At 42.8% G+C, this 21,174-nt stretch overlaps 2 protein-coding genes across 3 annotated transcripts in view; both read left to right on the forward strand.

The window, feature by feature from the left end:
- Positions 1-688: 688 nt before the first annotated feature.
- On the forward strand, positions 689-14,993 carry rasl10a (RAS-like, family 10, member A). Its single transcript, XM_063897056.1, has 3 exons — positions 689-1,721; positions 8,858-8,982; positions 12,658-14,993. The coding sequence occupies exons 1-3, from the start codon at positions 1,506-1,508 to the stop codon at positions 12,926-12,928; spliced, it is 612 nt and encodes a 203-aa protein (XP_063753126.1). The 5' UTR covers positions 689-1,505; the 3' UTR covers positions 12,929-14,993.
- Positions 14,994-16,314: 1,321 nt separating this feature from the next.
- Positions 16,315-21,174, forward strand: part of osbp2b (oxysterol binding protein 2b) — a 54,867-nt gene continuing 50,007 nt past the window's right edge. The window contains exons 1-2 of one of the 2 annotated variants that reach the window (XM_063897020.1): positions 16,315-16,634; positions 20,555-20,602. In XM_063897020.1, coding sequence (XP_063753090.1) covers positions 16,480-16,634; positions 20,555-20,602 — 203 coding nt within the window. In that variant the 5' untranslated portion in view covers positions 16,315-16,479. The remainder of the gene's footprint in view (positions 16,635-20,554; positions 20,603-21,174) is intronic. The other variant, XM_063897021.1, reaches the window with a different exon arrangement.

Raw genomic sequence — 21,174 nt, forward strand, 5'->3', positions numbered from 1 at the left:
CCATAACAACTTTGTTTTGACACAAAGCCCACAGACACGGATTCACCCACTCCAGACATGTTTTAGGACAGATGGACCGTTCGAAACAATGTTATGTTTAGGCCTTTTCCTCTAAATCTAAGTGTTTAATGAGCTCAGAGAAACTTACATCTTCCAGTAGATACATTTGAAATTCATCTTTTCCAGATCTGCACATAAATTCTGCACAATGAAGCTAAATCACCCACAAGGAGGAACAAGTAGAAAAACATGCCTTTAATTTTGAGGGCCTTTAAGGTCCTTATAGAGGCATAATGCTTGGAAAACCATCAGCAAGCTCATCTCCAAATATTCTCAGGCCCATAAACTGCGTAATGTTTATTCCCCCGACTTGCCACTTATTGTGATTTGTGCCCGTGATGTGGTCGCTGTCACCCGGCAGTGATTGATGGGATCTGATCGACCCTGCCCTGCCCGGAGCCCCTGTCCAATAATAAGTCGAGCCCCTCAGAGATATGATGTCCAGTCTCACGCCGCTCCTACATGACCCTCACATGATGTATGGTGTTTGGCCTTTTCCTGTGCCATTTATTTTGGCGTATGGGAGCTCAACGCTCTCACACGCCTTGCGCACGACATAATCCTATTGGATGAGCGGTGCAGGGATATAGCGAGTGATGAGAGAGGGAGAGAAAGATAGAGCAATCTTCACCAGCGCATGTCTCTCCAACAGCAGACACACACACTCACACACACGCCGTGCTCGTTAATAGGCTCCAGATGCCTTTACAGAAAACGCACGTCTGCAGGCTGTGTGGACTGCGTCTTGTCTTTTGAATCACGCAGATGTGAATCTATCTTTCTGTCATCGACAAAACAAGAAGATTATGGGGTTTGTGTGCAATTTCCGAACACGTGGGAAGCTTATTTAAGAGACTGGCGGCTGTGCGCCAGTCCCCGTGTGATGGAGGAGCGCGGCGGTGGTGCATCGGAGGAAATGAGTAAGAGGTGCAGAGGAGATAATCATTGAAGACACCGAGGGCTCCAGTGCGTCTGGACAAGGTCACAGTCTAGCCTGGGTGAGATTATGTCCACGCGGGGACAACAAGGACGGACTTTTTCGCTTCCTCTCGGGGGAGGAGGTCGCCTGGAGATGTCCCCAAGAGTTTCTGTATTGGTTTGCAGAAGCAGTGAAAACCACCTCCATCTGCATGTTCATGGTTGAGGTTTATTTTTTGACAACCTTCAAGCGGCAAGGTTCTTTTTGTTCCCTCCTCCCTCAGACTGGAGATAAAGTTTCTCGCTTTCTCGACAGGGTGGGTGATTTTATCCAACCACGGGTTCGTTTAATTGAACCCAGTTGAGGTGATTCAGAGGCTGCTGGGTAAAAGGAAAAAGGTGAGCAGAAGGTGGATTGAATTCCATCAGAGCAGCATTCCAAACAGCGGCGGCTAGCTGCGTTTCTGGACGGTCACATCTGTGGTTGTTGTCGTCGCTGTCCATGGTGCTGAACCCGAGCTCCAGGAATGGTGGAGACGCTGAGTATCGCAGTCATCGGTGCTCCCGGAGTGGGGAAAACTTCTATAATCCGCCAGTTCATCTATAACGATTTCTCGGAGGTGTACACGCCGACCAGGACCAGATATGTGTACAGACCCTCCGTGATCCTCAACGGGAACATGTATGAGCTAAAGATCCTGGACGTCCCGCCAATCTCCTCCTTTCCGTCCAGCTCCAGTCAGGTACACACAGCCTCCGTCTGAGGACTTATAGGTTGAACTTTATTCAAGATGGTGATTCGTCCATCCTCACTTTGCCTGAATCTCTGAAATCTATACTTCATTTCCCTTCTTTCAAGAGGAATTCTTGAAAGACAATAACACCTATTTTATTTATTACTCTATCACTATCAGTTGTCCCTAGTCTAGTTGCTATGGAGACCTGACTGACTTAATGCCTTTGTGATCTTCACTTTGACGTTTTAAACTCAACCCCCCCTTCACGAGGAATCAATGCCAGCTGCTTTTGTTTATTGATCATGACATGTCTTCGGACTCTCATATATTCAGATGAGTTGGCAGCAGCGTAATATGGGTTCTGCTGGTGGTTTTTGGGAGAAATGAGGCTCATATGGTCAGAAATTGTTAGCAGGATTGTGCTGCAGGCATCCCCGCAGCACCTGGTCCAACTCCCAGTGTAAAAATAGAACAGACTGGCCTTTTATTCACGGCCACAGGTCATATGCCACACTTCATTAGTAGGAGGCACAGCTGATTGCAGGATCATAAATGTAGTGAAGCTCCAAACGCCCGCGGTTTGCATTCACTTCTAGGACATTGAGGAATTATCTCAAGCTCTGGAAGTATTGTTTTTACTTTAAGGATAGGTCCACATTTGTTCAGACTACATACTCATACAAGTTTCATTTAAAATAAGTCAGTTTGATACCATTTCTAAATCAAATTGTAATGTTTGCTTCGCTCCCAATGAGTGTTGCATCATTCGTGCTCTATGTTTGGCACCTGTGTCCAGGAGAAACACCATGTCCTTCATCTGTACAGCACAGTACACAGATGGATGACAATTAAGTGTATCTTGTCTTATCTTAAAAGCATTATTGGACACTGTAATCGTTTTTCCTGTCCATATTGCCCTTTAAAACATACCCCCCTAAAGCACCTATGACATAAATTATGTCCTCACTCATGTTTATTTTAAATTTCAGCCAAAGCAAAGATGAGGCAACAAGAGTGTGCTTTGTTTTATTTAGCGGCTATCCTCTAAAGTCACAATGCGTTTGGTTGGAAATGTTCCTGCACTTCAGCTCTGTACTGTGGGAACTAAAAGAGGGAATTAGCCATTAATAAAGCCGTCTCAAGATATCCACTTGATTTGATTAAGAGACAGCTAAACCCTCATATTAGCTCTACTCATAATCCATCACCAACTTTGAGATCATTTAAGGATCTCTTCACAGACAATATGTGAAGTAGGAACACTTCCATGACTGTACATGTAAAGTGTTATTTTAACCCTCCTTTTGTGTTGTTTCTCCCCCCTTACCTTGGTGTTCCTGAACTGCGGTTTTAACTGCTCTTACATTAACACAAAAAACATGAATCATCACACATTTTATTTAAGCTGTAAACAATCAGACTTCTCATTTACATGAATAACTGCAGTGAATAGACACTGAAAATGTATTCTAAAATTAATTAATTTTCCATCTGATGGATGAACACACTGAAAGTGGTGATCAGCAATATGTTCAAATTCCTACTAGGGAGGATATCATAAAGCCTTGAGGCGATCAAATATAAAACACAATATGTATGATTTGGAAAAGTAGAAAATGTGTCCGATTTTACCTGAACACAACAGGCTTAAGAGGGATTGAAATCAGATCCTGTCCTTTAAGATATTCCTCTCCAGCCTCACAAGTACAAACAAGTATGGATTTGGTGTGTGTGTCGTTTGGTAATGAAACAACGCGGCACCCTCCAAGCCTCTATTCACTGGAAGTGTGTGCGACTCCTGTCCATTGCTGCCTCTGTGCAGAGGCTGTGATGCTGTCGAGATAGACCTCTCCAAGGTCACCACACCTGACTGCTGCTGCTTCTCTCCCGTCTGAGTCACACAAAGCTCCCCCAAGAACAGCTGTTGTTATCTACCCAGACGAAGTGCCACCGAGAAAATGAGATCGGGCCAGAAACACCAACAGCCTAAATGAGATGCCTTCTAAAGTGTTGATTTGCTGCACGCTCAGAAAAGCCTGACATGAACGTAGAAAAACATCTGGCTGAGAGGCTGCTGCAGAGTTCATTCTACCAGATTTTACGTTTTGTTAATGAGATTTAAAAGGTCTGCAGGGTGCTTCCTTGTTTCCTACCCGCAGAGACCCTCTGGTAAGACATCCTGATTGATTTTGTTCTTACTTACGTTAAATGGTGCTTAAACACCACCAGGGAATCTGGTACCAGGGAGCTGGATGGGGATCATATAGCAGGAATGAGACGGGATGAGTCTTATGAGTTAATGTGTGGGAGTGCGAGTCCCAAAGTTTGAGTCATCATTCGACATCATGTTGTGTGAACATTTCATGCTCATTTCAAAGCGTAGTGCTGCGAGCAGAGCCTTTGTGTAACTATACTTTACACACTGAGAAAACCATTAGCTGAGTGCTACCACAACAAGCCTCCGACAGATTTATGGTTACTCATTTTCGGAGAAATGACCCTGTGAGACCTGTTGTACTTTTCCCTTTCTGCTCCTGTCTTGTCCTGCTTGTTCTGAAGTCGCTCTATTGCTTTGCTGACATCCTGTATTCACAGCTGGAGTGGCGATTAGACATGTGGCTTATTTGTTTTTTACTCCCAGCCCTGCTCTGTATTTACCAAGTGGGCAGAGCGACGTAACCTGTGTCACAGGCAACGGACAGCAGAAAGAAAGCAAATTACAATTTACTTGCAGTACACAGCAGATTGAATTAAAGCACAGTCCCCTGCTGGAACACTGCTGGGAATACAAGGCCAACAGAGGAGGCAGTAGGAATTCGCTGCAGTCAATTAGGAAGGTTGCACAGAGTTTAATGGACACTGTCGAAGTAAGGGTTACCAAATTAGTTTAATAATGTCCTCTGGAATTTGTGACGAATAGGCTGCAGAATGGAGTGAGTCAGTACGCCTCCATGCTTATGCAGCATGGCGTTTTCGCATCTGTTCAGATTATATTTGATAGAAGAGTAGTGATGTTCTGGCAGGCTACTTCTGACCCCGTTTTAACCATGCAGACATTTTTATCCTCTCCGATGCTCGAGACAGGCAAGATTTCTATTAGCTCACTGTGAGGCTCTCAGGGTGTAATGATTTGTTTGCTTTGCAGTATGTCTGCCTGTTGCTGATAGCATTGCTGTTAAAGAGCATCTGTCTCACTGTGTCAATAGGCTGCAACGACAGATGGATTCGAGCTTGACAGCGGATTCAGCAAAGATTCTTCTTGTTCTCTTATTTTTTTCTAGCCATAACGTATCTCCATGACTTCCTCCCACACACACAATGCTCCTGCTCCCTTTCCTGCTCTATCTGGACACTTTTTTCTGAAGCAAGATATTGCTTTTTATACGTGGTGTATTTTTGACTCAGGCAAAGTATAATGTCTGTGTCTGTGAAGCCCGTTTGGTCAGATTTTGCTGAAGCTTTTGTAATCTTTGAAAATACAAAAAACAACAAATTAGAATAAACCCATTTAAATGACTGTTTACAGCTCAAGCTTGATTAAAGGAATATTTCAACTAGAAGGCCCATACACGTATTTGTGTTGTTGAACTCCGCCTTTATCTATTTCTGTAAATCGATTTTAGCTCCGGATTTAAATCAACAAGTCATATAAAAAGGTAAGCCGAACGCAATCGCTCATATATAAGTAAAATTCATTTTGTGTTTCTGTGAAATGAGATCTCATCCACCCCGTATCATCTCCAACAAAGTGCATTAATCAAAACACCAATAAGATCTGAAAACGTTAATGGTGGACTCGCATAGGTCACCACTGAGTAATGGGAGTTTCATCCCCGGGAGATGTAATACATTTTAATTGCAAATCTGCTCGGGTGGCCTGTGTGTGACATCGCTTTAATTGCTCAGCACCCTTCCCCTAAAAAAGGTTACACCGGCCTTCCTCCTGTGCCAGAGTATTGATCCATCACAACCACTCATTACCGTTAAGCTGCCTCACCTAATATCAGGAGATGTGACAGCTTTGCCCGCTGAAAACTGACCACAGCTCACGGTTGTCAGGGAAACATGTTCTGTTTAACGCTCTTGAGGAGCGAAGGGTGAGATGCTCTTTTCTTGTGCGGCGCGTGAACGAGCCCGACTGGAGGATACAGACAGTGCCACCACACTTCACATTCACGCTCCCACAGGCACACTGAAATCCTGCAAACACACACACACACACACACACACACACACACACACACACACACACACACACACACACACACACACACACACACACACACACACACACACACATGCATTTTAAATTCATTTGAGTTCAGTGTATCAGATGTGTATTGCTGCACTGTCCTCTCCTCCTCTTATTATCTTTATTTTTGGTCTCTTGTCTGGCTTTGCTGAGGCGGTGTTTCTGTTTTTAGCCCCTCCTCCATATTTAAAAAACAGGACTTGGATGACAAAGAGATATGAGATGAGAACACAAGCTGCTATTTTTAGCTTCACAGGGATGTGAGGATGCAACTGAAGCAAATGCGCGCATCTCACATCAATTGCCTCAATTATCAGAAGAGGGTGAGCTGTGATGATATGCTTTTCATATCAGGATTGTTTGGCAAATATTTTCTTAAAAAGGGGAGTCAAAGGACTTAAAATTATATTGGACACTCAGAGATAGAAGTGACAAAAGAATACACTAAATATACCTTCTGGCAACTGATTCAACCTGGAGACAATAATCACAATTATCCGTTTCATCAGCGTTTCATTTCATTCCTCTGTCTTCTCTTTTTATTTTGATTGCAATGATCCCTGTGCCTAATCTTTGTCTCCATGTAGGCTCGGCCTCATTTTCTTACTGATGTTTGATGCTGTTTCTTCCTCACACACCGAGATAAACCCAGTAAACGCCCCCGTGCATTTGAAATAGAGGAAAATAATTCCTCGCTGACACAGATGTGATGGCTTCATCAACATTAGATGTTAAAGCTGATCATCGTCTGCTCCCCGAGCTCCCTTGTCAAAAATGATCAGTTCATCTTATTGGTACAGACTGCCTTTACAGCATGTCGATTTGAAAAGCATATTTTGAATTCAATTAGATGTCTCATTCATATTTCCAGTTTTACAAGCTGTTGCAGGAGATTTAAAAAATGAAAAATAAAAATGAAAGCTCCTCATGGAAAATGACTTCCAATCCTCTTTCAACACTGCCACAAATTAGGTTTATTTTAGCAGTGTGATGCTAATTAGAATCAGCACTTATATATTTGTGTTTTTAACGCTGCAACAAACAGAGCTCCAAAGAGGCCAAGTCATCTCTGAGGCGCAGGTGCATCAGACCGAAAAACACAAGTCAAGCTGCTTTAAAAATCAAGAAGCAGATTAACTAAATAAATACATCTTTTCATTGGCCATACATGGTTTTATATCTGTGGGAAATATCTTGTGCGTGAATCATAATGCTGAAAATGTTGTTTGAACAAACCTACTTAGTAATGACAGCTCATGGTAATAAACCTGCTCAAAACTTCTACATTTTGGAGGAAAAGGGCTACGATTAATTGTTTTCTTACATAATGGACTTCCTAGTGTCGACAAATCAGTGCACATGACCAAGACAGAGCCGGGCTAGCTGTTTCCCATAGCCTCCACTCTTAATGCTAAGCTAACCGACTGATGGCTCCAGTTTTCTATTTAGTGAACATTCTGGAAACAGCATAACTTGTAAATTCATTTTCTGCTGTTGGGCTAATGTGGCTTTTCTATGAGGAAAGCCAGGCAAGCTTTATTCTATATTTTAATTAAACTCAACTACGGTAGGCTAACTGGCTGCTGGTTCCAGCAACGTAATTAATGTACAGATAAGAAGATGTCTCTCCTCAAACCTCTGGTGTTCATGCACACCAGAGGTGATATTGACACCCCGTCTGCTCACCCCTTTTCCACTGCTGCTTTTTCTTCTGATCGACATTTTTCTCAGGGCTGCGTTTGTTTTCTCACAGCAGATCCTTTCTTCCCACCCCCAGAAGTTCCTGTTACTTCCTCCCCCTCTTTTAAATGCTTATGAATTTATAACATGCTGTTGGAGGTGGTGACAGTAATGGTGGGGTACAGGCAGTTCTGGTAGAAGCAGCACAAACAGGAGAATGGGTCCCTGTGTTTCAACACAGCAACTTTCCCCCCAGTCAGGTTCGATTGTACCCACTTGTCCTGTGTGCTTTGTTTACTCATTACCCTCCAACCAAAGCTTAGCCAAGCAGCGACAAGAGTTAAACAGTAGTATGGGTTCATTTCTCTTTTCCTGACAGAAGGCTCCATGTAAGCTTATCTTTTACAAGCTGTAGAGTCATTGTCCTTGAACACGTGTTTTCTAGGACATGGCGCAGCGCTTACTGTCACACTGTTTTATGACTTTATTCTAGGCTGAGGGACTCCAAGAGCCATGCGTCTAAAACTTAATTACCCTCTGCACTTTTCTGACAGGTTAGGCAGCAGATGCAGACAAACAATGGCTTACAGGCCAAAGTGCAGAATAATTACAGAAACACATCCTATGCGCTGGGCGGCTACACTCTCTCGGTTATTGTTTTGTTTTACTCTGTGCATTGTAAACTGGCTATATACTGCATGGCTTTGAGCTATAGGGTAACATGATCACACTGACTTTCCTATTCTGTCAAATAAAATATACTGCTAAATTTGGTATTTAACATGCAATATAACAATGTTCACTGTCATATGATGTGTTATCATGCTAATTAGAGAGTATAGTTGAGCTTAATGGGTTAATTTTGGTCGAAATTACATTTTGGATCCGATGGCGACAGTAGATTAAAATTCAGAGGATCAGCAATGATATTACAGTTAATTCCACAGCGATCTATTCAATACGTGAATGATTTTTCCCCTCAAAAATATAAATGGCAATCTCATAGTGACATGGGAAGAAAAAGCCAGGGATTTACCAATGCCAGTCAACAGGCCCCATGGATATCTGTACAAAATATCATCCATACAATAGTTGTTGACACATTTCAGACCAAATTGGTGGTGGACTTGCTTCATATATGGTTAAAAATGGTCATACTTTTCATATGTTTGTTTTCAATTGTGTTTTACCCTCTGTGTCTGTCCTGTAGGAGTGGCTGGATTTGCGCTGCAGAGGTGTTCGCAATGCTAACGCCTACATCCTGGTGTACGACATCTGCTGCGTGGAGAGCTTTGAATACGTCAAGATGATTAGACAGCAGATAGTGGAGCACAGGTATGACAACAACTCACTCTCAGCTAGGATGATTGTTACTGAACATACAGCAGAGTGGCATAAAGCTTGTTTACCCTCACCGTTGATTTTTAATCACATCACCTTGTCGTCCGTCTGGTGACAGCTTGCCATTTCGCAGACCTTACACAAAGCCGAGCAATTACACGTCTGTGACAGCGAAAGTCTGCGCATGGTGCTATATTTTAATTTAGCACAGTCCCCCATGCATCCTGACAGCTCAGTAATGACATTTGATGCCGTCATTTCTGCACGAGAGCAGCCTGACATTTCACCAGTGATTTTAAAGATACCGTTTTTGCAGTGGTGGGCCGTCAGGGCCAGCAAGGCCTTCTCTGCTGGCCTAAACATCATCAGAATATAAATTAAATTTTGATATATTTTTTCCACAAATACGTATTAAATTATTCCCCATAGTTTATTCTCTTCATTTTATAGCGTTCGTCTTGGCTGCGCTGCTTCCAGCCTCAGAACGAGATTTGGAGGGCTGGCCTTTATGTTAGAGCTTTTATCCAATCATATTTCAGCCATAATGTGTTGCTAGGGTCAAAGAAATCTGCCCTTAGGCCTTCAGAATCAACAGTGCGGGCGCCTGTAGCTTAAAGTGAACGCAAACAAAACTGTGGCGTTAACCAATCAGATTTCGAGGTGGCGACAACGGGCCAGCTAGCGGGCGTACGCTAACGTTAGCACGTGCACATCTTCTGATTGGATACGCACTATTGAGAGGCAGAGGTAGGCAGTAGGCAGAGCCATACAGTCTATGGGCAAAGCTAGCAAACAGAACTAGAACTTGAGCGAGCTAATTTGTGTAGATTTCTACAAGCTATTTTTTTCAACCCACAATGGCTGAAGGAGGAGAAGAGATCTATTTGGTAGAAGATATAATTACAACGCCATTTTCAAAACGAACTTTTCAAGTAAAGCTACACATCTTGAAAAGGGAACGACCAACTCCAACGCTAGCGAGCCTAGCACAGCAGGGAAACTACTAGCGGTACCCCTGGCTCACAGCCTCCGAGAGGCACTGCAAATTGTACTGCCGGGAATGCCTGGTATTTGCAACTGATCAATTTGGTGTTTGGAGCCACACTAAATTTGCAAACTTGAGTTGTCTAACCAAGGCAGCAACGAGACACCAAAGCACAGCTGGGCACTTGGAAGCACTGGTGCTTTTGAAAACCTTTGGGGACACCCGAGTGGATCTACAGCTCAACGAACAAGTGCGCAGGGAAACGGAGCTCCACAACGAAAGGGTGAACAAAAATAGGGAAATATTGGAAGACTGATTGATTGTGTCCTGTTTTTGGGTAAACAGGAACTTTCATTTAGGGGACACGATGAAAGCGCCGAGTCCAGAAACAGAGGAAACTACGTGGAGCTTCTTTCTTTTCTTGCTGAGAACAACACAGATTTGCATTACCACCTGTACACAAACAACGTGTTTACTGGGACGTCAGGCAAAATACAAAACGACCTGATTTATGCTATTGCTGAAGTGATGGGAGAAGAGATCAAAATGAAGATTAAAAAAGCACCCTTTGTCGCTGTTATGGTGGACGAGACGACAGAGGTGGGTATAGCACAGCTGGCACTTGTCCTGCGTTATGTGACAGACACAGGTGTCAAGGAGCGGTTTGTCAGATAATCTGATTAATTAAATTAACTGTTAATGCTGATGTATTGATTATAAATGCTTCGGAAATATTAATATAACTCTGTTGTACTTGACTATGTTAAGGTGATGCAACGCCCGGTTATACTGCATTTCTGTCTAAATGTATAGTTTCTAGAGCCATGGCGTCATAATGATGGTATTAAGAGGTGGAATAATTCAGGTAGGACTGTGTAGGATATCACTGAAGGCCTAGGTGTGAAATGCACGGCCCGCCACTGCGTTTTTGGGTATATTCCTGCTTTTGCTCGACAGAGCACTGCTACAAAAAAAACAGGAAGTATAAGAACCAGAGGGACATGCAATAAATGTCTCCTGGCTGGCTTTGAACATATGCAAGAGGCAGAAAGAACCGTACCCTTGTGGGAAGAAAAAATACCATGCAAGGCATCACCTGCGCTAACATCCTAGCTGTTGGCACACCTGCATATATTTACATATTGAAAGAGGACAACGAGTGGCCTCATTTGTGCTGCTATGTATGTACACGACCAACTGCCTCTGCACAGATCATCCCCACCTACCTGCGGCTGCAAATGTGTTGCAATGAATGTTCATGGCCCATGACAGAAAACCATTATCACCAGCAGCTACAGGGAGGGAAGGGTGAAGGGAAAACTGGAGAACAGTGCAATCAAAAAGCTCTGAGACCAGACTGCAGACGGGAAGGATAAAGCAGAGAAGGGACCGATACTGAAATATTGAGTAATGGAGGCTGTGGCAGCATGGGTGGGGAGGAGGGGTGTTCTATAAATGTCAAATATAGAGACTGATTCATAAAATACTCAGCAAATTTCTGCTGACATAATTAATTGAAACCAGAATGAAATTGTTTTTCTATTTTCTTAAGCATTTCAGTACGAAGCCTACCTTCAGCTCAGGGAACACTATGATGCACAGACTCACACACATACAGTATATATCATCCTGCTAAAATACACAAGCTCAAGCAGATAAGTGAGGAGATATTTTTAAGTCTGTTATGTGAGCACAATCTTTGCAAAAAAGAAACATGTGATAATAAATGCAATAAATGTGTTTTTTAACCCTACATCTTACAAAACGTCGCCTCAGATGGCCTGAAAACGCTACTGTACATGTCTCTCTCTCTGCTTTTCTGCCAAGCTATCTGTCCATCTGTGAAGGCAGACAATGCAGGCAAATATGCACATGCATGCAAGTCTTTGTCAGAGGATAAGACACGATGTATTACAAAATAAAACATTGTTCCGTGGACGTGGAAGAAGCAGCTTTAACAATACCACAGCTGACATTGAGCTGAACAGGTGAACAGATGTCTTGTGCTTACATTCCTCACTGCTCCATTGAGTTTCACAATTTGCCTTTCATAGTGAATTCAGGTAGGATAGTTTTTATATAATTGTTCAAGTAAAAAACTCTTTAAAGCTCCCTGCTCTCCTGCTTTTGACCCCCAACCAAACAGAAAGCAGAGGTAAAACAATGATCTCATTGTAATAAATGCGATTTTGAGCCTTCTTTCCTTCATGGTATTTGCTCTACAAACTCATCCAGGATCCCCTCTAGTAACTCCATTTTCTACTTTGCTGTAGTCAACGTTCTCTCATTTGATGTAGAGCTTCAGATTGGATTTCCAAACCCCCACTAATCCGGTGTTTCTGGAAATGGATGGACTTGATGATGTTCTCCTAGCTGTTTTTTGTTGTTTTTTTTCAACACTGTACCAACCCATTACATATATCAGTCTCTAGTCACTCATTTATTCCCACCTCTCTATATATTTTCACCCTCAATGATGCTGTGAACCAGTTTCTGCAGAGTGTGGTGGGAGGCCCCCTGAGCCTTGGAGCTAATCCTCCAGTCCTCCCCCGCACACCTCGGAAGGAAGGGAAAAACACAAGCATTTTGCACACTCCAAGCCAACCCCCGCGACAAAAACATTAAAAATATTGGTGCTTTTTTAAATTAACCTTTTTCTTTTCTCGTCTCACTTGCTCCCACAGGGAAAGCAGCAGCACTGAGGTGCCAATCCTGGTGGTGGGCAACAAGCGAGATCTGCAGCGGCAGCGCTTTATGCCCCGCAGAGCGGTGTCAGTACTCGTGAAGAAGACCTGGAAGTGTGGTTATGTGGAGTGCTCAGCCAAGTTTAACTGGCACGTAGTCCTGCTCTTCAAAGAGCTGCTGGGCATCGCTGTGTCACGCGGCATGCGCCAGAACCACACCTCCATCCGTCTGCAGGGGGCGCTGCAGAGGAATCGCTGCACCATCATGTGACCCAGAGAGCTCCCTCCAGCCCTCTCACCTCAGGAGTGGAGCGGCAATGGAGAAAAAACTGGACTTTTTATCTAAATGGCTGGAAAAATACCCCGTGGCCTCCTGCTTTACTGAGCTGATTTTTCATATTGAGGTTTATTAGTCTCTTGCGCTGTAAAAGACACCTAAAATTTCACACATAGTCATCGAACCACTTCCTAGTCTGATTCTGCCAAATGTGTAAATGCAAGAAAGGAAGTAGGATAGAAAGCAAGTGAAAACCAATATGAATAGCAAAGCACAGCTACTTTTTCTTACATCAACTAGACGGTAACTCATTTGAGGCGGTTCTTCCCAAATTACACAGTGGCAGGACTTTTAGAGGGTTGTGTCGTGGATGTAGCTGGGCCTGACAGGTTTGAGGCTATCATTGTGAGACTTTAAACAAGAGGCAGCAATATCGAGTCTTCCTTCATTCAGAAAGGTCAACAGAAGACGCTCATATCTGACAGATTTGGATTTGATTGAGGGTTCATGTTCAACAAGATATAATCAAATAGAGTTAAACTAAATAAGCTTCACTTCCTGGGGGGAGTATTTCGATACGTGTAGATATGATCAGATGGTTTTTAATATTAGATTCTGAGAAGTAGCCTGATTTTTTTTGTTTTGTCTTTCCCTTCCCTGTATTAAACTTGGCCTACGGAGGAAGCTGTTTGTTCAGACGAAAGGGGTTTTAAGGTTGTCTCGCTGCAGAAAATGCTGCAGTCCCTATCACGATGTGGGCTTTAATCTGCTCCCTCCCCTTACTCAGTGTCTGTTTCTGAAGAATACATTAAATCCAGGGAACTGCAGGAGGCTGCAGAGCCTGAGACAAGAACCTGTACACGCATTGTAGATGCATAAATGTATGTGTGTGTGTGTGTGTGTGTGTGTGTGTGTGTGTGTGTGTGTGTGTGTGTGTGTGTGTGTGTGTGTGTGTGTGTGTGTTTGTGTGAGAAAGAGAGAGGGTGAAGGAGACGGAGACAGAGAGGCACGTTTGATAGCTGACATTCAAGCAAGCAAAGGGCGGACACGGCAAAACTAAAGACTGATGTAGAATCTGGATTAGGGAGGAGCAATAAAATCTCACATTCCCTGACTGACTATATGTATTCCCATATTATACTAAAAATGCCTCACGTATAGTAGACGTAATCCTCTCACTCAGATATCCTGCAGAAATAAGGAAGCAGAGCTTAGTGACTTCCACAAAACACCCCATGAGTGTTACACAGACGCACAGGGAACCTTGGAAAAAGCTTTCATATCAGTATTTCAATAATATCTAATTGGTAATGTTGTGCGATTAACAGTTGCTTTTTCATTTGATTTGACCTAATAGACAGTCTGTGAACATGGCTGCACTGAAAGTAAGCAGACCTATTGTACATAAGAGTGATTCATGGAGTAATTGACTTGCATGCTTTTGTTGGTAGAGCCAACGGGTCAGGGTTCAATTGCACTGATGTGAAAATGTAATATTGTGATTCATTTTTGTAATACATGGTTTTCTGACTCTGTAATGAGCAGCTGAGCGGAGTGAATGTGGTTGTTTTTCAATGGCATGCGAGATTCTCTCAAAGATGTAGTGAACCCTTCATCAGGGCCGATGGCTGTGTTAGTTTTTGTTTATTTTTTTTCTAGTAAAAAAAAAGAAATATGTAGCAGCAACTGTGTGTAGCATGAGTTCTCATCAGTTTGTCTGTGTGCGCGTTTCATAATAAAAAGGGCTACAGTTTTTTATCAGAAACGTTACTTGTATTTATTTTTATTGTGTAATAAGTACTGTGAGTATTTATTTTAACATAATGAAATATTAAATGCTTTTGAGAACAGCAACCTCACTCTGGTCACTTTTCAATCTTGTACTAAAATTACACCACATTGAGATCATTTTGAAAACATTGCCACCGTGTGGTAAAGCATTGTTATCAGGAGCCAAATTAAGGCATCACACAATGATCCCATTGTTTATTTTTAATTCAAAATGTGTTCTTGAATGCACTCAACAATGCTTGATGATCATCTGGTGAACTCCATAATGTCATAGCTGATATATTCTAATTTAGGGTGGTTACGTAATAATGATGACAGTCAGTAATAGACTGTTTAAGAACTTTAATTGTGAAATGATCTCAGCACTGATAGTTCTTTAAATCATCTCCCCCATTTATTCTGTGAATGTACATTAACCTGTCATTGAATACAGGAGCAATAATTTGTTGTGTAGCATTGTTGATCCTATTTCGCTAGCACAATAAAACTGAAATACTGACGTTTACTGAAGTTAATTTAGGATGAAAGATCCCCCTCTACAAGACAGAGTGTTAACACATCACTTTTAAAACTAATCAAAAGGAAGTGGTCCTGTCTGTTTGATCATTAAACCTTGTGGGTAATCGAGAAACTACTGTGCAGTGTTTTAGTGTTGCCCTTTCGTGCTTATTTATACTCATATTTACCTAAAAGAGAGGAAAATATTGTACTTTTTACATTACCCAAGTGAATTAAACCGTTTGAATCACACATAACCAATGTATGTATAAACAAACAACTTGCTATTGTGCGAATTTGCCCATTTTTTGATTGGAAAGTTTGGGTTTGACCATATGACCAAGTGACACAACATCTAATTAAAACAGTTATCCCATAAAAAGAGGTAAGTCATTGTTGTCTATTGTTACAGAAGCTGCATTGATTCTGAGCCACTTGATCACATTGCATAGAACATTTTTCTAAATAACAATATTCCTGTTTAATAAAATAAGCCCTTATATCAAATAAAAAGAGGTGTGTATTATTTGTCCAGAGCAGTATTAATATCTGGTATTGATTGGGGGGTCAATCATGACAGGGAAAGTTCATTTTTTAGACTATTGATTTTAGGGTTCCGTACATTTACTGATAAGATGAACTTTTTACACAGGTGAATTGAAGCCAGAAGCTTATCACTACAGTGACTTGTTATCAATGAGCATAAATGATCTGATGATGAGCGTCTATTCTACCTTTACTCACCTGACAAGTGAAATCAGCAGCCAAACCGCATGTCAAATGTTTAGGAATGTTAAGATAACAACATCACGTGGTGCAGGTCTGTATCGTAGAGTTGAATTGATAGAGCGGCAATTTTCATTAAAACGTCATTAATAGGAACAGAAGCCGCTCGCTCCTAAAAGTACAGCCTTAAACTGTGTGGCACTGTCATCATAGAAAAATCATTGTTGATTTGGTCACAGCTTTATCCAATTATTTAATGGCCATGTAAGGAATTCCCTTTCTATTCTGTGCAGTTCTATGCTCGGGATACTCTGCAGTCTGCATCAGCAAAGTGTCTTGGCATCACTTCTCGTCCTTCCTTTGGTGTCCATTCCGGTGTCATGTGAAAGGGGTTCACGGTGCTGTCTCTCGCCCTAGACTGGACCCTCCTCCGTACAGCTCATCCGTCAGTGCCGACGTCCTAGCCACGCTTGTCCGGGTGGGAGAAGTCCCTGCTGTCCCCGCTTCCCCCGGTTCATCCCTGTCGGAGGATGAGCGAGCAGGGGAAGGGCAGCTCCGCCTCTGCCGCGGCCCCGGCTCCAGGGTCGGATACTTACAAAGGATGGCTTTTTAAATGGACCAACTATTTGAAAGGGTACCAGCGGAGATGGTTTGTCCTCAGCAATGGCCTGCTTTCATATTACAGGTAAATTAAGATGCAGGGTGCGTTATTTCTCAAAATAAACGCGGACTTGGTCGCTTCATGTGTCCGTGCATCCTTACAGCTGGCTGCCTCAGCTGGCTAGCATCAGGCTAACTGCTAGCTGTCAAACGCACATAGTCAGCTGTCTGTTCACCTCCTCAAGCTGACAGCGATACATACGTAGACGTATTTACTTTAAGTGACTCTATGTTGATGTAAAGCACCAACACATGTAGTCACTCACGCAGCAGTAATGGCAACACAACTTCCAACTCATTAAAGTGTCAGGAAGGGGCTACAGTTGTTACGGACGATAGCTAGCATAGTAAGCTAACATGCTAGCCTCAGTCTGTGACACTGGATGCTCCTCAGTAATATTAAGCTCCTCTTTTAAAGGTGTTGTTAGAAAAGTCGACGTCCTAATTATCTTTTTTTAAAGCCAATGTCAAGGGGCAAAAATGTTACTCCTGATGAATATCGTGTTTTTTTTGTTTCAAAATGAATGAATGAATTGCATTAGATAGAGTTAACAAGCCACTCAGAATGATGACTGAAACGAGATATTGTTGCTAAGATTATTATCTGTCAGTCTTCTCTCCGATCGGCTGAGCTGTGAGTTAACGTTAGCTTTACAATAGCGAAACACCTGTGGCTCAGGTGCTTCATGCAAGTGTTTGAGTGAAACGAGTTTTACAGAGATTCTACCTGTTATTGATTAATTTGAGCTCTGAAACTGCAAGACTGGCAGTGTGTTATACCTCATCAACCATGAGGTCTTTTTAGTCATCCAAAAGATCTTTATTGAGCAGTTTCACCACCATGTGACAAGACCTTTGTCCTCCACTGAACTTCTTTAATTAAAACTCACAGTTTTAATACTCTGAAGCAATCTTACTTGCTTCTTACAGTCAAATCTTTCTTGGTGCTTGAAGTATGATTACAGGGCTTTACAGATGTGTACATCAGTGAATCCTTAAATGTTATAGTACAGTAGGCCTGCCTCATTTACTTCTCAGCTGCAGGATAGTTGGACTGATGTGTCCACAGGTGTGGCAGTAGACACATAAAGCATCATAAAGCACAACACACTTTTAGTATTTCTGCCAAAATAACATATTCCTTATCCTTATTAGTGCCTTATCTCAGCAGAGTCCTATTGGTAAGCCTAATGATGGTGTGATTAGATTGTAAAACAACAAAAACAACACTTTATAATTGTCAGTCTAACGTTAACCGTACCATCAGGTGAATAAACTGTCACATGGTCTCGTCTGTGGAAGTTCCTCAAGGTACAATGTCTAGCATTTTCAGAGCTGTCTCCTGAGCCAGCCTCTGGTTTGTTTTGTCCTAAAGAGCTTGGTACTTTCACGTGATTTCATTGCAAGGCTTTTGCTTGTTCAACCATCTAGCTTTCTTTAACTTTTAATGCTTTTGTCGACATTCAAATACTCTGCCATATCCCCTTCTGGGCCATGTTGTCCGTTGTGAACTTCATCAGGAGGATTTGTTCATCTTTTACTTGGAGGTTAGAGAGCAAAATCAGCCAAGAAGCAGAACAGGATTTACTGCTTTGTTTAAAGGTTGTTCTGCAAAGTGAATTCTTGTCAGTATGGGGGGTTTCAGTGTGGGTCCTCAGACTGCAGGGGAAAATCTTGACTCACGATGCTTCCCAGCAGCTCCAACAGTCATTCATTAAATTAAATGCCATCTTTTAAAATGTTCAGATCAGGTCAACGCCACATTCAGAGCCCATTTGATCCCATCCTACAGCCTTCAAAAGCACCCTTTTGTCTTGTCAGCAGTGCTATTTGACACAGAGTTAAAGTAGCCAAAGTCCTACTCCCGCCTGAGCTTGTGGTGAAAGAAAAGACGCCTGTTGCCTCCACCCTCTATGAATAGTCCATTATGTTGTAAGGTGACTGCTGTCCCTGAAGTAAAGGTAGCCCATAGACATCCGAGCTCAGAGGCAGTGAAGCGCGCCGGTTGTCCCCTCGTCTTCCTTGCAGACCACATTGTGTGTGTCTGACTCCAGGCTTTGTGCGCTTCTGTCTGTGCCTCCTCTGCCCGACTGTCTGCACCTCTATTGAAGGGGAAGTGACAGGGAAACAGACATATGAAACAATTCTTCCTTGTCCTACAATATTAGTATACAATAATATATGATAATAGATAGATAGATAGAAGTACTTTATTGATCCCAATTTGGTATTTTTTTTTGCAGCAACATAAAGACAAGACATTGTACATTACAATAAAAATAAAATAGCATTAAAAAAAGTAAAGAATAGACATGTCGGGCTAAAAATGTACACAAAATATAAACAAAAACAAAATATAAAGCAGAATATTATATATACATTAAGTTTGTATGGTATGGAATATTAAATGTAAAATGTACTGTACTGTAATACCAATTCTATTAATTATATGACCACTCACCATTTTGATAAGACTTAATTTGCAGTTGCTGTTCTTAAACTTAGCATTGTCATTATACTGTATTTGAATGGAACGTGTAGATCCCAACATGGCATGATCAGTTCTTTGTTTTGCAGTGTTTAGTATTTGTTTGCCCTTTTTACAAAGGCCAGTTTGTATTACTGATAAATCAATAGTGACTGACTTCTCAATCAGAGGTGTAGCCCTTAACCTGATAGAGATTTGCCATTCCCAAGGCCTGCTGTTTCCAAAGCACTGGCTTAACTCTCTAACCCGTCGCTGAGACGCCAAAGGGCAAAGGAGGACCATTATCGATGCGTGCACTCCGGGCGGACTAGCACACTCAGCACTTGCGCCTGTTTAAGTGTAATGAGTTTTACAGAGATTCAACATAGCACTTGTTATTGATTCATTTTTGGCTCTGACACTGCAAGACTGGCAGTCTTTTAAACACCATCAGCCACACGGATCTTCTTAGTCTGAATCATCCAAAAAGATCCTTAATCGTGCCGTTTCACCGGAAAATGTGACAAGATCTTTGTCCTCCCTCTCCACTAGACTTCCTTCATTTTTAATTCCTTAATTTAAAAGAAGACTCAAAGTTTGAATACTTTAAACCAATCTTACTCGCTTCTTAAAGTACATTTTTCTTGGGGCTTAAGGTGTGATTACGGGGCATTAAAGGTTTGAGTGCAATCATAGCTGCCATATCAGTGAATCCTTGACTTTTAAAGTACAGTAGGCCTGCCTCGTTTACTTCTCAGCTGCTGGATAGTAACTAGAATATGCTAAGAGCTGGTAAGTTACCGTTGTGTGTCCCTTTGGTGAGTCAGGTAGTGTTTGCTGGCTCACTCAGCTCTAGGGTTTAGGGTGGCGTGATGGGAGAGTGGTCAGCCAGCCAGCTTTGGGCCCAGCTGGAGGGGAGAGCCTGTCATGAACCCTGTTTACTTGCCTGGCACATCAGCAGAGTGGCTGGAGCAAGAGATGGGGATGCTGTGATCTAATCCTGTTAATGGGCTCTGGGTTGGCATTAGCACTAGGCTAGTGTGTGTGTGTGTGTGTGTGTGTGTGTGTGTGTGTGTGTGTGTGTGTGTGTGTGTGTTATGTGTGTGTGTGGCCTGTCCGGGTGGTCTTTGTGTTTCGATGTGAAGGTGAGCAGCAGAGTGATGTTACAGAGAGCAGGGAGCCACATTCTCAGCGTCTCATCTGTCCGCAGGCCGAGTCATGCTGTCCATGTTTTCGCTGTATCATTGCTCTGGTTCTCTTGTCTTATGTTTCCCTTCTGTTTTCAGCGCAGCACTTTCCCCAGCGTTTCTCCGGCTGTCCCTCCATGACTTGTGATATTTCAGCCCCCAACTTCTACGAAACCTTTCTGTACTGTGTTGTATTTCCTCTGCCTGTCTCTGTGTATAATTCTCCGCATGCTTTTTGGCCATCTGTTGTGTGTTGTTCACTGGTTGTTGTTCTGTCATTACATGCTCCAGATCGGTGGATTTGTGTTTTATCAGGATATGTGCACAGGGGACCGACAGGTAACGCACTGCAACTCTTTCCTGGCTCGGCTCAACATGCAGGACCCTCTCTCATGTCCTCAGCTGCACTCACCTTCGCCCCCCTCCCCTTCTAGTGCCTTAATGTCCCTGTAGTCTCTCTTTCCCAGCTTTTGTAGTTTTCTTGACTGTTTATTTCATGGCCTTTGCATGGCCTCGCCTTCCCACATGCAGGGCCGAAGCGATCAGTGTGGATCTCATCTTACTCGTCAGCTGGGTTTGTTGACCCACTTACAGCCAGGACTCGGCAGCTGAGCTCGGGTTGGCTGGAAAGAGGGATGCTGAGGGTCCCTGCTTCTCTCACGCTCCACACGGCCCCAGTGCGGTCTTGTCTGCACAGCTGATGTGCACCAAGTGCCGCCAGAAGAGCGGGACACTGGAGTGCTTGTTGTGGATTGGCATTATAACAAGACTTGACTCCAGCGAGTAGAAGCGGTGTGAGGGTGAATCACTGCCTGGCAGAACTTATTAATGCACTTCAACCTCCTACCAAATAAGGCAACCTAGACTGGTGTAGTGTTAAGTGCGGCTGGCTGGCAGCTGCTGGTGGCAAG

This window comes from Eleginops maclovinus, chromosome 12 (genome assembly GCF_036324505.1).
Source record: "Eleginops maclovinus isolate JMC-PN-2008 ecotype Puerto Natales chromosome 12, JC_Emac_rtc_rv5, whole genome shotgun sequence".
Lineage (NCBI taxonomy): Eukaryota > Metazoa > Chordata > Actinopteri > Perciformes > Eleginopidae > Eleginops > Eleginops maclovinus.

What these genes read in the sequence shown, in the direction of transcription:
- rasl10a (XM_063897056.1), top strand. Translation starts at nt 1,506, where the DNA reads ATGGTGGAGACGCTGAGTATCGCAGTCATCGGTGCTCCCGGAGTGGGG. An exon ending in TTCCGTCCAGCTCCAGTCAG is followed by an intron (nt 1,722 to 8,857) that starts GTACACACAGCC and finishes TCTGTCCTGTAG; the next exon opens with GAGTGGCTGGATTTGCGCTG. An exon ending in CAGCAGATAGTGGAGCACAG is followed by an intron (nt 8,983 to 12,657) that starts GTATGACAACAA and finishes TTGCTCCCACAG; the next exon opens with GGAAAGCAGCAGCACTGAGG.